General features: G+C 45.7%; 1 protein-coding gene across 1 annotated transcript; it reads left to right on the top strand.

Annotated features, from left to right (window-relative positions):
• Window positions 1-330: 330 nt before the first annotated feature.
• Hsp90aa1 (heat shock protein 90 alpha family class A member 1) lies at window positions 331-5,852 on the top strand. The gene is made up of 11 exons (XM_076921151.1): window positions 331-522; window positions 1,156-1,317; window positions 1,425-1,791; window positions 1,989-2,122; window positions 2,368-2,688; window positions 2,828-2,993; window positions 3,209-3,399; window positions 3,631-3,778; window positions 3,919-4,187; window positions 4,376-4,709; window positions 5,231-5,852. The coding sequence occupies exons 2-11, from the start codon at window positions 1,156-1,158 to the stop codon at window positions 5,338-5,340; spliced, it is 2,202 nt and encodes a 733-aa protein (XP_076777266.1). The 5' UTR covers window positions 331-522; the 3' UTR covers window positions 5,341-5,852.
• The last annotated feature ends 5,791 nt before the right edge of the window (window positions 5,853-11,643 follow it).

Consider the following 11,643-nt stretch of genomic DNA (forward strand, 5'->3'; position numbering starts at 1 on the left):
CCGAAGACAGGGGGACCTTTTCACCTAACGCGCCGCAGAGGGCCCTGAGGTTCAGACAGCACACGCGCGCTCACGTGGGAACGTCCCTTTTGCAGACCCCGGGGGGAAAAGGAGCCCTAGACCAGAATGCGCACATGGCGGTCTCCTGCGCATGCGCCAGACGGCTCGTCCGCGCTCCACGAGCCGCGGCGCGCGGCCCGGGAAGGCGCCAGGCCAGCTAAGAATTCCGCACTGCGCATGTCCAGAGCACCTGGCTGTGGAGGAGGGGCCTGCGTTCGTTCTCCGCGCGGGCTCTGCGCGCTCCTGGGGGAGGGGCGGGGCCCGTCCAGTGCGCAGGCGCAGGCGCGCGGCCGAGGCGACGGTTGGGGAGGGTTCTTCCGGAAGGTTCGGGAGGCTTCTGGAAAAAGCGCCGCGCGCTGGGCGGGCCCGCGTCTATATAAGGCGGGCGCGGGGGGCGGCGCGCCAGTTGCTTCAGTGTCCTGGTGCAGGTAGTCACGTTTCGTGCGTGCTCGTTCAGCCAAGGTGAGTGTTCTAGCCGAGGGCCGGAGCGGGGCCTGGGGAGCGGGGCCTGGGGAAGGAGGCAGTGGGATGCAGGCGCGGCGGCGGTGTCGGGGCCGCCATGCGAGCCTCCCTCAGCTCGCGGAGGTGGGCGGCCATGGCTTCAGACCCTAGGCCCCAGGCGGCCTCTACGCCCCAGGCCCAGGATGCAGTGATGGCCGCTGAGGAGGAGCTGCGGCAGAGAGTCGGGCGCGAGGCGAGCGGTCGCTTTGCCTTGGCGTAGGCCGCCCCGGCTCTCGCCGGGGCCCCTGAGGCGCGGGCGGAGGAGGGAGGAGGGAGGCGCCATGGCGGCGGCGGCGGGTTGAGGGGGGAGGGTGGCCGTTAGGAACGGCGTGCGTGGAGCCGCTTGGGTCCGAACGTCCTCCCGGAGGCGCGCACATGCGCCTCGTAATTACCGCATTCTGAAATGAGGTCATCCCTTTGTCATCCACCCCCCCCACCCCCCGCTTGTCGCCCTTTCCTATTTATTTCGTCGCTTTCTTAGACCAAGAGAGAGTTCGTAAAAAAAAAAAAAATTTAATATTTACAGAAAAGGGGTAGTCGCTAGCACGGTTGCAGACATTCTGTGAGGCTTTCAAGTGTTCCTCTGTTCCCCAGATGCCTGAGGAAACCCAGACCCAAGACCAACCAATGGAGGAGGAGGAGGTCGAGACCTTTGCCTTTCAGGCAGAAATTGCCCAGTTGATGTCCTTGATCATCAATACTTTTTACTCGAACAAAGAGATCTTTCTGAGGGAGCTCATTTCCAATTCGTCAGATGTGAGTATATCACTTAGAGAATTGGATGTTGGTTTCTATAAAAAAAATTCGCCTTGGGATTTGCATGTGTGCTTGACTTTTTTTTTTTTTTTTTTTAATCTTAATAGGCTCTGGATAAAATCAGATACGAGAGCTTGACGGACCCTAGTAAACTCGACTCGGGGAAGGAGCTGCACATTAATCTCATTCCCAACAAACAGGATCGAACCCTCACTATTGTGGATACTGGGATTGGAATGACCAAGGCTGACTTGATCAATAACCTTGGCACTATTGCCAAGTCGGGCACCAAAGCCTTCATGGAGGCTCTGCAGGCTGGTGCAGACATCTCTATGATTGGCCAGTTTGGTGTTGGTTTTTACTCTGCATATTTGGTTGCTGAGAAAGTGACTGTCATCACGAAGCATAATGATGATGAACAGTACGCCTGGGAATCCTCAGCTGGGGGGTCCTTCACAGTGAGGACTGACACAGGTAGGCAGAGGCCAAAAACAGTGTATTAGAGTGTAGTCAAATGCTTGAGAGGGTTAAGTGGGAGAATTGAAGGGTTCAAAGAGCCTTAGTGCTAAGTCCTGAGCCCTTCAACAAAATTGTTAATCTAAAGGGAGCTTTGGGAACTTAGGCTAGGAAATTTGAAAAACGTATGGCTGATGTTCACTCTTTTTTTCCAGGTGAACCAATGGGTCGTGGAACAAAGGTTATTTTGCATCTGAAAGAAGACCAAACTGAGTATTTGGAGGAAAGGAGAATAAAGGAGATTGTGAAGAAGCATTCTCAATTTATTGGCTATCCCATTACTCTGTTTGTAAGTTCACTACAGGGTACATTTCTATGCTAGTTGATAACTGAGGATGGTCTTACAGAATTCTGTAAACCTGGTGTTTACTAGACTAATAAGCCTGTTTGGAATAAGTTGGGGTCTCTACTCTGAAGAGGACTGTTGAGAAATTATTAGAGAGAAAACTGATGAGAAGCTTTTTGGTTGTGTACATTTCTTAGATCTGTCCTAGTTATATAATTCAGATAATGAAGTGACTTGTCTTTTTTAAGGTGGAGAAGGAACGAGATAAGGAAGTCAGTGATGATGAGGCAGAAGAAAAGGAAGAGAAAGAGGAAGAGAAAGAAAAAGAAGAAAAGGAATCTGATGACAAGCCTGAAATAGAAGATGTTGGTTCTGATGAAGAAGAAGAAGAGAAGAAGGATGGTGACAAGAAGAAAAAGAAGAAGATAAAGGAAAAGTACATTGATCAAGAAGAACTCAACAAAACAAAGCCAATTTGGACCAGGAATCCTGATGACATTACTAATGAAGAATATGGAGAGTTCTACAAGAGCTTAACCAACGATTGGGAAGAACATTTGGCAGTAAAGGTGAGTGACTTAAAGCAGGTTTTCAGGTTAACTTTTATACCCACTCCCCTATAAAAATGCTTTTAAGTGTAACCTATCTCAGTGGAAAACTCAGTTCATTTTGTCCATGTCAGTTAAAGGTGTTTTCATTTTATTTCAGCATTTTTCTGTTGAAGGACAATTAGAATTCCGGGCCCTTCTTTTTGTCCCAAGACGTGCTCCTTTTGATCTGTTTGAAAACAGAAAGAAAAAGAACAACATCAAGTTGTATGTTCGCAGAGTTTTTATCATGGATAACTGTGAGGAGTTAATCCCTGAGTATCTGAGTAAGTATGAATAGGAAGAATAAGCACTGTTGGCAGACAAGAAAATCCCATCACCTCTCTTGGGTCTGTATTAGTTTGGGGATTGAGGATGTAACCTAGTGGGAGGGGTCTTGTCTTAACTCATTTGAGACCCTGGGCTCAGTCCCCTCGAAAAGAGCATAACCGGATTTCTTAGTTTTGAGAATGATTAAATAGGTGTTTTTGTTCTTCCCCAGATTTCATTAGAGGGGTGGTGGATTCTGAGGATCTCCCTCTAAATATCTCCCGTGAGATGCTACAACAAAGCAAAATTCTGAAAGTTATCAGAAAGAATTTGGTCAAGAAATGCTTAGAACTATTTACTGAATTGGCAGAAGATAAAGAGAACTACAAAAAGTTTTATGAGCAGTTCTCAAAAAACATAAAGGTTGGTGTTGACACATTTTCTTGGCAGTTTTTAAACTAGCTTGATTTGTGGGGGCAGTGGGGGTGTTGGCAAGTTCTCAATTGTGGATGTCTGGCTGCCCTGTAATTTGGCTGTATATATGAGGCAGACCCTCACACTTAGGCCCATGTGCTTCTGCTTTCCTAGTGTTGGGATTAAAGGCCGATCATTTATATAAATAATGTGAGACATTTACCTGTGCTTATGTTTCAGCTTGGAATTCATGAAGACTCTCAAAATCGGAAGAAGCTTTCAGAGCTGCTTCGATACTACACATCTGCTTCTGGGGATGAGATGGTGTCTCTGAAGGACTACTGCACCAGAATGAAGGAAAACCAGAAGCACATCTATTTTATCACAGGTGATGGTCAAATAAATAGGTGTTTTCTCTTACTGTGTACGGCAGCGAATGTCCAGTTTGGTTATACTTAAGCCTGTACCTGAGGAAAAGTTAAAGACATGAAACCATTTCTGAAAGTAACTTTATGATATATATCTCAGGTGAGACCAAGGACCAGGTTGCTAACTCAGCCTTTGTGGAACGTCTCCGAAAGCATGGCTTAGAAGTAATCTATATGATTGAGCCCATTGATGAGTATTGTGTACAACAGCTGAAGGAATTTGAGGGCAAGACCTTGGTGTCTGTTACCAAAGAGGGACTGGAACTTCCAGAAGATGAAGAGGAAAAGAAGAAACAGGAAGAGAAAAAGACAAAATTTGAGAACCTCTGCAAAATTATGAAAGATATTTTGGAGAAAAAGGTTGAAAAGGTATGTGAATGTTTACATCACTGGTAATTTACAGTTTGGTCCTTTAATCTTACAAGTAAAATGTATATATACTTAGTTTTGGTTAAGTCACTGCTAATGCCTACAGTTTCAAATCATTTCTGGTAAGTTCTATGGCCTAAGTCATCACTTAATTTTTTGTTTTTGTGTTTTTGCTTTTTTAATTTTAGGTGGTTGTATCAAACCGACTGGTGACATCCCCATGCTGTATTGTCACAAGCACGTATGGGTGGACAGCAAACATGGAGAGAATCATGAAAGCTCAAGCCCTCAGAGACAACTCAACAATGGGTTACATGGCAGCAAAGAAACACCTGGAGATAAACCCTGATCACTCCATTATTGAAACCTTAAGGCAAAAGGCAGAGGCTGACAAGAATGATAAGTCTGTAAAAGATCTGGTCATCTTGCTGTATGAAACTGCACTCCTGTCTTCTGGCTTCAGTCTGGAAGATCCTCAGACCCATGCTAACAGGATCTACAGGATGATCAAGCTTGGTCTAGGTAAATTAATTGCAGACTACATGTTAAAAGAAATATGTTGCAACACCATGGTGACTCACCTTTAATCCTAGTGGGGTCAGGGGTATAGGGGCACAGAGGGACAGACAGACTCTTGAGTTTGAGGCCAGCCTGGTCTAAATGAGTTCCAGGAAAGCCAAGGCTATACAAACCCTGACTTTAAAAAAAATAAAAGGAATTTTTAGCTATTGAGACAATTGTATTGCTGTTGTGGGAACCTCAACTCAGGGGTATGAGTGTGTAAAGAATATGTGAACAGTGTCCTTTGTGTTTGAGATTTAGCTTGGACTAGCCTCACATTATATATATATATATAGCTGAAGATGGCATTGGACTGATTCTGCCTCTACTTCCCAGTGCTGGGATTTATAGGCATATACTTGCCCTGTATGAATGAAGTTTCCTTTGGGGAATAGGGGGTGGGGTGTTAATGCCTCAGTCTAAAGCCAGTCTTTGCCTCACTTAGCTGGCATTAACTGTAACACTTATTTCCAAAACACAAGGTATTGATGAGGATGATCCTACTGTGGATGAGACCAGTGCTGCTGTAACCGAAGAAATGCCACCCCTGGAAGGAGATGACGACACATCACGCATGGAAGAAGTAGACTAAGCTTCACCAAAAGTGTTTGATGCTTACCTTCATTCCTTCTGATAATATATTTTCCTCGATTTTTGTTTATTTTTGTTAACATTTAAAACATCTGTGTGGCATGACAACTAAGGGGAAGATAAAATTTCTACATGTGATACTGTGATACTATAGGTTTGACTCAAGAGGTTGATAGAACGTTTGTAAGACATAACCTGTTAATGTTAACTGTGTGGTCTGAAGTGTTTAGCTGTTGAGCTGGATTCCTTAGTAGACCAAATTAAGATGGCTTAAGTTACATCTTAAAGTTTTCATTCCCTGTAGTTAATTCTGCATGTACTAGTCTTAGAAGTAAACACAAGTTAAAACAACTTGACAGGAATTCCCCAAGTGGCTTGTTTTCCAAAGTACCAAGAACAAACCCCTGATTTCCCTAGGTCTTGTAACTCTCGGCAAGGCTTGTGAATGGAAATAATAGTGCCCAGTCACATTCTGCTTTAAGAGAAAAATACAGATGCGATTAAAAACAAAAAGTGCACAGTGTGTCTTTTTCCCTCCCTTTTTTAAAAGGGTGAGGATTTGGGGATTTTTATGGCTGGTCATTTGGTTCATAAGTATACATGAGTCCAGTGATTTTAATATTGGCTGTCCTCTTCCCCAGTACACTCAGAAGAACCTGCTTCTTGCTAGACTGAGACTAAAATACTTAGTATGTGGAATTCCTGGGGTTTTGTCTTAGCACATCATAGATAGGTAGGTTTGATCCATTCTCATGGAGGCAAGAGGATTAAGGGTCATACTTGGCTGTATATAGTTTGAGTCTGGGATCCATGAAATCCTGTCTTAAAATTGATAGAGGTTGATAGAACGTTTGGGTACTTAGGCTGTAAGTTAAAATAATGGGCATAAGAAAACAAAGGGTGCCTGGCGGTGGTGGCCCACACCTTTAATCTCAGCACTTGGGAGGCAAAGGCAGGTGGATTTCTGAGTTCCAGGACAGCCAGGACTACACAGAGAAACCCTGTGTCGTCTCCCCCCCCCCCCCAAAAAAAGGGGAGCTGGTTAAGAGGGATAGCAAAGTAGTCAAGGAATTGTCTTGGGGTTTTTGTTTCCATAATGAAACATGACCAAAGCAACTTGGGTTGGGGGGGGCAGTTTATTTACTGGACATCTCCACAGGCCCTAGTTAGGACAGGAACCCCAAACAGGTTAGTAATGGAAGGTGTGAAAGGTGTGTCTTGTTCAGCCTGGACCACCAGCCCAGGGATGGCACCACCCAAAGTGGGCCAGGCCCTCCACATCAGTTACTGATTAAGAAAATGTCTTAGAGCTGCCTACAATCCTTTTTTTTTTTTTTTTTTTTTAAGATTTATGGGAGTATATTGTTGGCTGTCTGCAGACTCATAAGAGGAGGGCATCAGAACCCATTACAGGTGGTTGCTGGGAATTGAACTCAGCCTCAGTGCTCTTAACCTGAACCATCTCTCCAGCCTACAATTGGGAATTTTTTGTTTTGGTTTTTTGAGACAGGGTTTCTCTGTAAGCCTGGCTGGCCTCAACTCAGAAATCCGTCTGCCTCCCACGTGCTGGGATTAAAGGCATGCGCCACCACTGCCCGGCCTACAATCAAATCTTAAGGAGCTGTTTTCTTGAGATTGCCTCCTCTCATGACTTTAGCTTGTGTCAAGGTGACACAATTGTAAGCCTGGGGACTCATCTATTTCAGTTTGACACAGGGTCTTACAGTCATAAGGCTAGCTAACTTTTCAGCTAAAAATGTCCTCGAGGTCTTGTCCTTCCGAGTGGCATTAAAGGTGTACACCGTCATGTCCCACTCTTGCTGTGTGTTCAGTCCTGTGATTGAATGGATGTTAGGCAGGTGCTCTATCACTGAGCTGACATCTCAAGCTTATTTTTTCTTGTGAGACTCATGTAGCCCAGGCTGTCTGGGAATTTCCTATTTTGTAGCTAGTCTTCCCCACTTAGATCTTTGCCACAATACTGGGATTACAGGTATAAGCCACGACGCCCGATTCATGCAACTGGTTTCAAAACATTTGATTATCCCCAAATGGCAGCCCTGATTGAGAGAGCAATGATGTGGCTGGCACGATCTCTCTGCCTTTGTGCAGCAGATGAACACATTCCGTCATCGGCCTCCGTTTAGATGCCACTCTTAAGAAAGTCTTCGACAATTGCCCCTAATACTCCTTGCATCCTCTACTTCCCTCCCTCCCTTTGCTGGAAGTGTAAGCCAATACCTCTTAGATTGAAGGTGAGGTCCCGCCCTGAACCTCCCATAGTAGCATTGTGCACTAAGTAATGAACGAAGAGAAGACTGGTCGAGAAGACTGGTCGCAATCAGCCTGCCTCTCCTGGCAGCTGCAAAGAAGGGTGTGGATAGAAACTGTTAACTCCTGGCTTGGTGCCCAAGGCACGTGTCTGATTCATATTTGTGGAATGAATAACTGGTAAGTACAGCTTTACCTAGGAGGGCAATTCATTTACATTTGTATCATTTAGGAAGCTTTGTTGGGTTTCGTGTCCTGTCCTGTCCTGTCCTCCACCTCATTGTAGTGTTGTGGGTGTGTTCAGACCTTTAAAGAATGATTTGCTGAGTTGTCTTCCATGGGAAGGAACATCACCTCCCTGGGAAGAACATTCCAGAAAGCTGCACTTCTGGTGAGTCACTGTATATTAATAGCACCACCAAAATCCAAACAAAGATTAGTACATCACTGCAGAGCCAAGGAACTGAGCAGACTGCCAAGTGTTGGCCTACAGCGTGCCCTCACCTTCCCAGGAAAGCAAAGCTTTGACACATGACCAATGGCAATTCTAGGACTGGCAGTGTCAAAGCACTTGTTTTGGGTGGGTTTTTTTTTTTTTTTAAGTTTTTGTTTTAATTGGTGAATGTGTGTCTTGTGTGAGAGTTTGAGTGTGGAGCACAATGAGAAAAGGGGTTCCCCGATGTTGGTGCTGGGAAGCAAAGCCAAATTCTCTGCGAAAGGGTATCATGTATTTTTTTTTTCTTTAAGATTTATCTTACTTAATGAGTACACTGTCACTGTCTTCAGACACACCAGAAAAGAGCATCCATTACAGATGGTTGTGAGCTACCATGTGGTTGCTAGGAATTGAACTCAAGGACCTTGGGAAGAGCAGTCAGTGCTCTTAACCACTGAGCCATCTCTCCAGCCCCAAGCACTTTCTGTAGATTCCAGATTAAAAAGAACCCCAGCTGGGCATGGTGGCACACTCGGGAGCTAGAAGTGGATGGGTCTCTGAGTTCAAGGCCAGCCTGGTGTAGAGTGAGCTCTGAGAGCCAGGGCTACACAGAGAAACCCTGTCTCAAAAAAAACCAAACGACAACAAAACATTAACAAAAGTTGGTGTTCGCCAGTTGTTGAACAGTTGAATGGTTGAAATGAACCCTGATCACATTGACTACCTGAATATCATTCCATACTCCTCCGCTAGTAAACCCAAATGTAGTCTTTTAGCAGCTACTCCTGTGACAAAACCTCTTGTGTGGAGACAACACATAAACACACAAGTCTGCTCACCTCAGACAGGGAGCCCATAACAGACCAAAGTACAGATACCACCAAAGTCCAGCTTGGTGAGCTGTGAGTTTTATTGGGGTTACTTAACAGGAGCAGAAATGACAAGACAGCTGCATCACCAAAGCCTACCCCAGCATGGGTGACAGACAGCTCACAAAAGCTGGAAACCTGCAGCATAGTGCACAGGCTGCAGGCAGCTCGACCTGTTGGAAAGTGTCCTGCCCAGGTGCCTCAGCTGGCCTTCCGGGTAGCCTGCCTATCTGGTCTCAGGCCTCTCTAGCTTTTAGTACTTACTCTGGTGGGGGCGGGGCCTAGTGGAGCTGGTCAGTTTCAGGGACCATCTGAAGCTATTTTAAGTTGATAACCTCTTGTATGAAGAGCGTCCTTGCAGGATGGGATGTTTCAATCTTAGAAGACTTTTATACAACAGGTACAAAGTCCTGGAACTTCTGTTGTTTCCATCTCCTTCCCCTTCATGAGTGTCAGGAAATAGACCAGCCGCCCAAGGGCCCTGTAGATCAGGAGAGAGCACAGCAGGTATACATTTTTATTTTTGAAAATTTTTCTGTGTGTGTGTGTGTGTATGTGTGTGTATGTATGCATGCATGCACGTGCACCAGACGTTTGCAAGTACCCAAGTTGGTCAGAAGAGGACACTGAACCTCCTGGAACTGGAGTTTCGGATGGTCCTGAGCCACCATGTGGGTGCCGAGAATGAACGCGGGCCGTCTGCAAGAGGACCCGGCCGTCTCTCCAACCCCTACTTTCTGTTTTTTTGTTTAGTTGTTTTGCTGCCTTTACCTGTTGAGCCGTCTCAACCAGCCCCAGGATGTGGCTTTTCAGCTGAAGTCTGATGGCTGGGTTTACAGGGGGTGTGCCATTAATCCCAGCATTCAGGAACCAGGGTCAGGCAGATCTCTGAGTTCAAGACCAGCCTGGTCTATATAATGAGTTCCTGGGTGGCCTACCACCCGAGTTACAGGCAGGACTACATGTGAGACCCTGTCTCAAATACAAAAGAAACCAACAAACAAAACAATCTAGGGCTGACCATACTGTATAGTCGCTGACCCTTCACCTTGGACAGAAGTTTGGCATAGCTGAGAAGTTACAACACTTCTCCTGAGTGAGAACTGGCTTGAACTGGAGACTGCCTGCTTGATCTTTTTTTTTTCTTTTCTTTTTTAATTGATCGACAGAAGGGTTTATCTTTTCTTTTTTTTTTTTTTCTTTCTTTCTTTTTTTTTTTTTTTCGAGACAGGGTTTCTCTGTGTAGCCCAGGCTGGCTTGGAACTCAGAAATCCGCCTGCCTCTGCCTCCCAAGTGCTGGGATTAAAGGTGTGTGCCACCACCGCCCGGCCCCAGGTTTATCTTTTTTTTTTAATTGGATATTTTATTTATTTACATCTCAGATGTTATCCCCTTTCCCCATTGCCTGCTTGATCTTAGAAGAAATATATATAAACGCCCTGTGTGGGCAGCATGGAAAATTCAAGAAAGCCTAACTGTCCTGGAACTAGACACCCCTGGTAATTCTAGTTGGTAGCAATTAAACATGCTGAGCACACAGGAGAAGCATCCAGACAAAACTGAGGGATGCACAGAGTATTTGTTTTTTGCTGTTCTACTTAAACCCTTTGGAGACTGAGGCCTGTCTAGGATGTACAGTGAGAACCTGACTCAAAGTAAAATGGAATCGAATAAAGCGACTGCCCCAAATCCAAAGAACTAGAAGGTTGTAACTCGGCAGAGTGCTAACCTAGTGTGCACAAAGCCCTGTAATGTGTCCCCAGCACTGTCAGAACACTGGCCATGAATGGAGTCTCGTAGTGGGGATTCTGGGCGCTTGTTAGAAAACAAGGGTCTTGTGATCTCGGCTTCTTCAAAACCACCTTGTTCATTGGGATTCGCTGGCCGCCCCTCCCAGGTGTAGCACACATAGGGGTGAGTTTACTTCAGAGCATTCACCTCAGCTGGTCATTATTTGTTTATAGGCCTCCATGGAAAACCTTTTGCCCACATGGGGCTTGTCCTTGTGATTATATACAACTTGCACTCCTGAGAACACTCAGGTGACCACTCTTAACACTCAGTATAAACTGCCAGATGCTCTGAGTAAAGTTGGCTATTGCATGAGACTTTAATCCTCATTTTTAGGCTCCACTTTCCCAGGTCCCACAGTCAACCAGAGCAGTAAACAGCGCCTTGTACAATGGCTGACTGGACATGCCTACGATCCCAGCACTCAGGAGTGGAGATAGGAGAGTCAGAAATGCATGGTCATCTTGGGCTACATGGTGAATGCAAGGCCAACCTGAGCTACATGGTGATTGCAAGGCCAACCTGAGCTACATGAGACTGGAAACCCTGTTTCAGAAAAACAAATTATTGGAGACTAAAGTGATAACTCAGAGGTTAAGAGCACTGGCTGTTCTTTCAGAGGACCCGGGTTCAATTCCCAGCACCCACTTAGTGCCTCACAAGTGTCTGTAACTTCACTTCTAGGGGATCTGATGTCTTCTTCTGGCCTCCACAAAAACCACTGGTGGTTTTTCCAGCACAGTAAGCCAGCATGGTGACTGGACCCTTGTGTGCTCCAATACCAACTTCAGGCAACAAGTGCCCTCTGGAGCAACAGTTTTGTGAAGGTTCCAGAGGCAACCAATCATTCTCTGATTGCATCTGGGGGTGTGCTCCACAGGAGAAAAGTCATCCCTGGTACTGTAAACCTGTTAATCCTGAGGCTTAGGAAGCCATA

This window comes from Arvicanthis niloticus, chromosome 23, assembly GCF_011762505.2.
Source record: "Arvicanthis niloticus isolate mArvNil1 chromosome 23, mArvNil1.pat.X, whole genome shotgun sequence".
NCBI lineage: Eukaryota > Metazoa > Chordata > Mammalia > Rodentia > Muridae > Arvicanthis > Arvicanthis niloticus.

Coding starts and splice junctions, on each gene's coding strand:
- Hsp90aa1 (XM_076921151.1), top strand. CDS start 1,156: ATGCCTGAGGAAACCCAGACCCAAGACCAACCAATGGAGGAGGAGGAG. Junction 1,318..1,424: donor TCATTTCCAATTCGTCAGAT/GTGAGTATATCA, acceptor TAATCTTAATAG/GCTCTGGATAAAATCAGATA. Junction 3,400..3,630: donor AGTTCTCAAAAAACATAAAG/GTTGGTGTTGAC, acceptor CTTATGTTTCAG/CTTGGAATTCATGAAGACTC.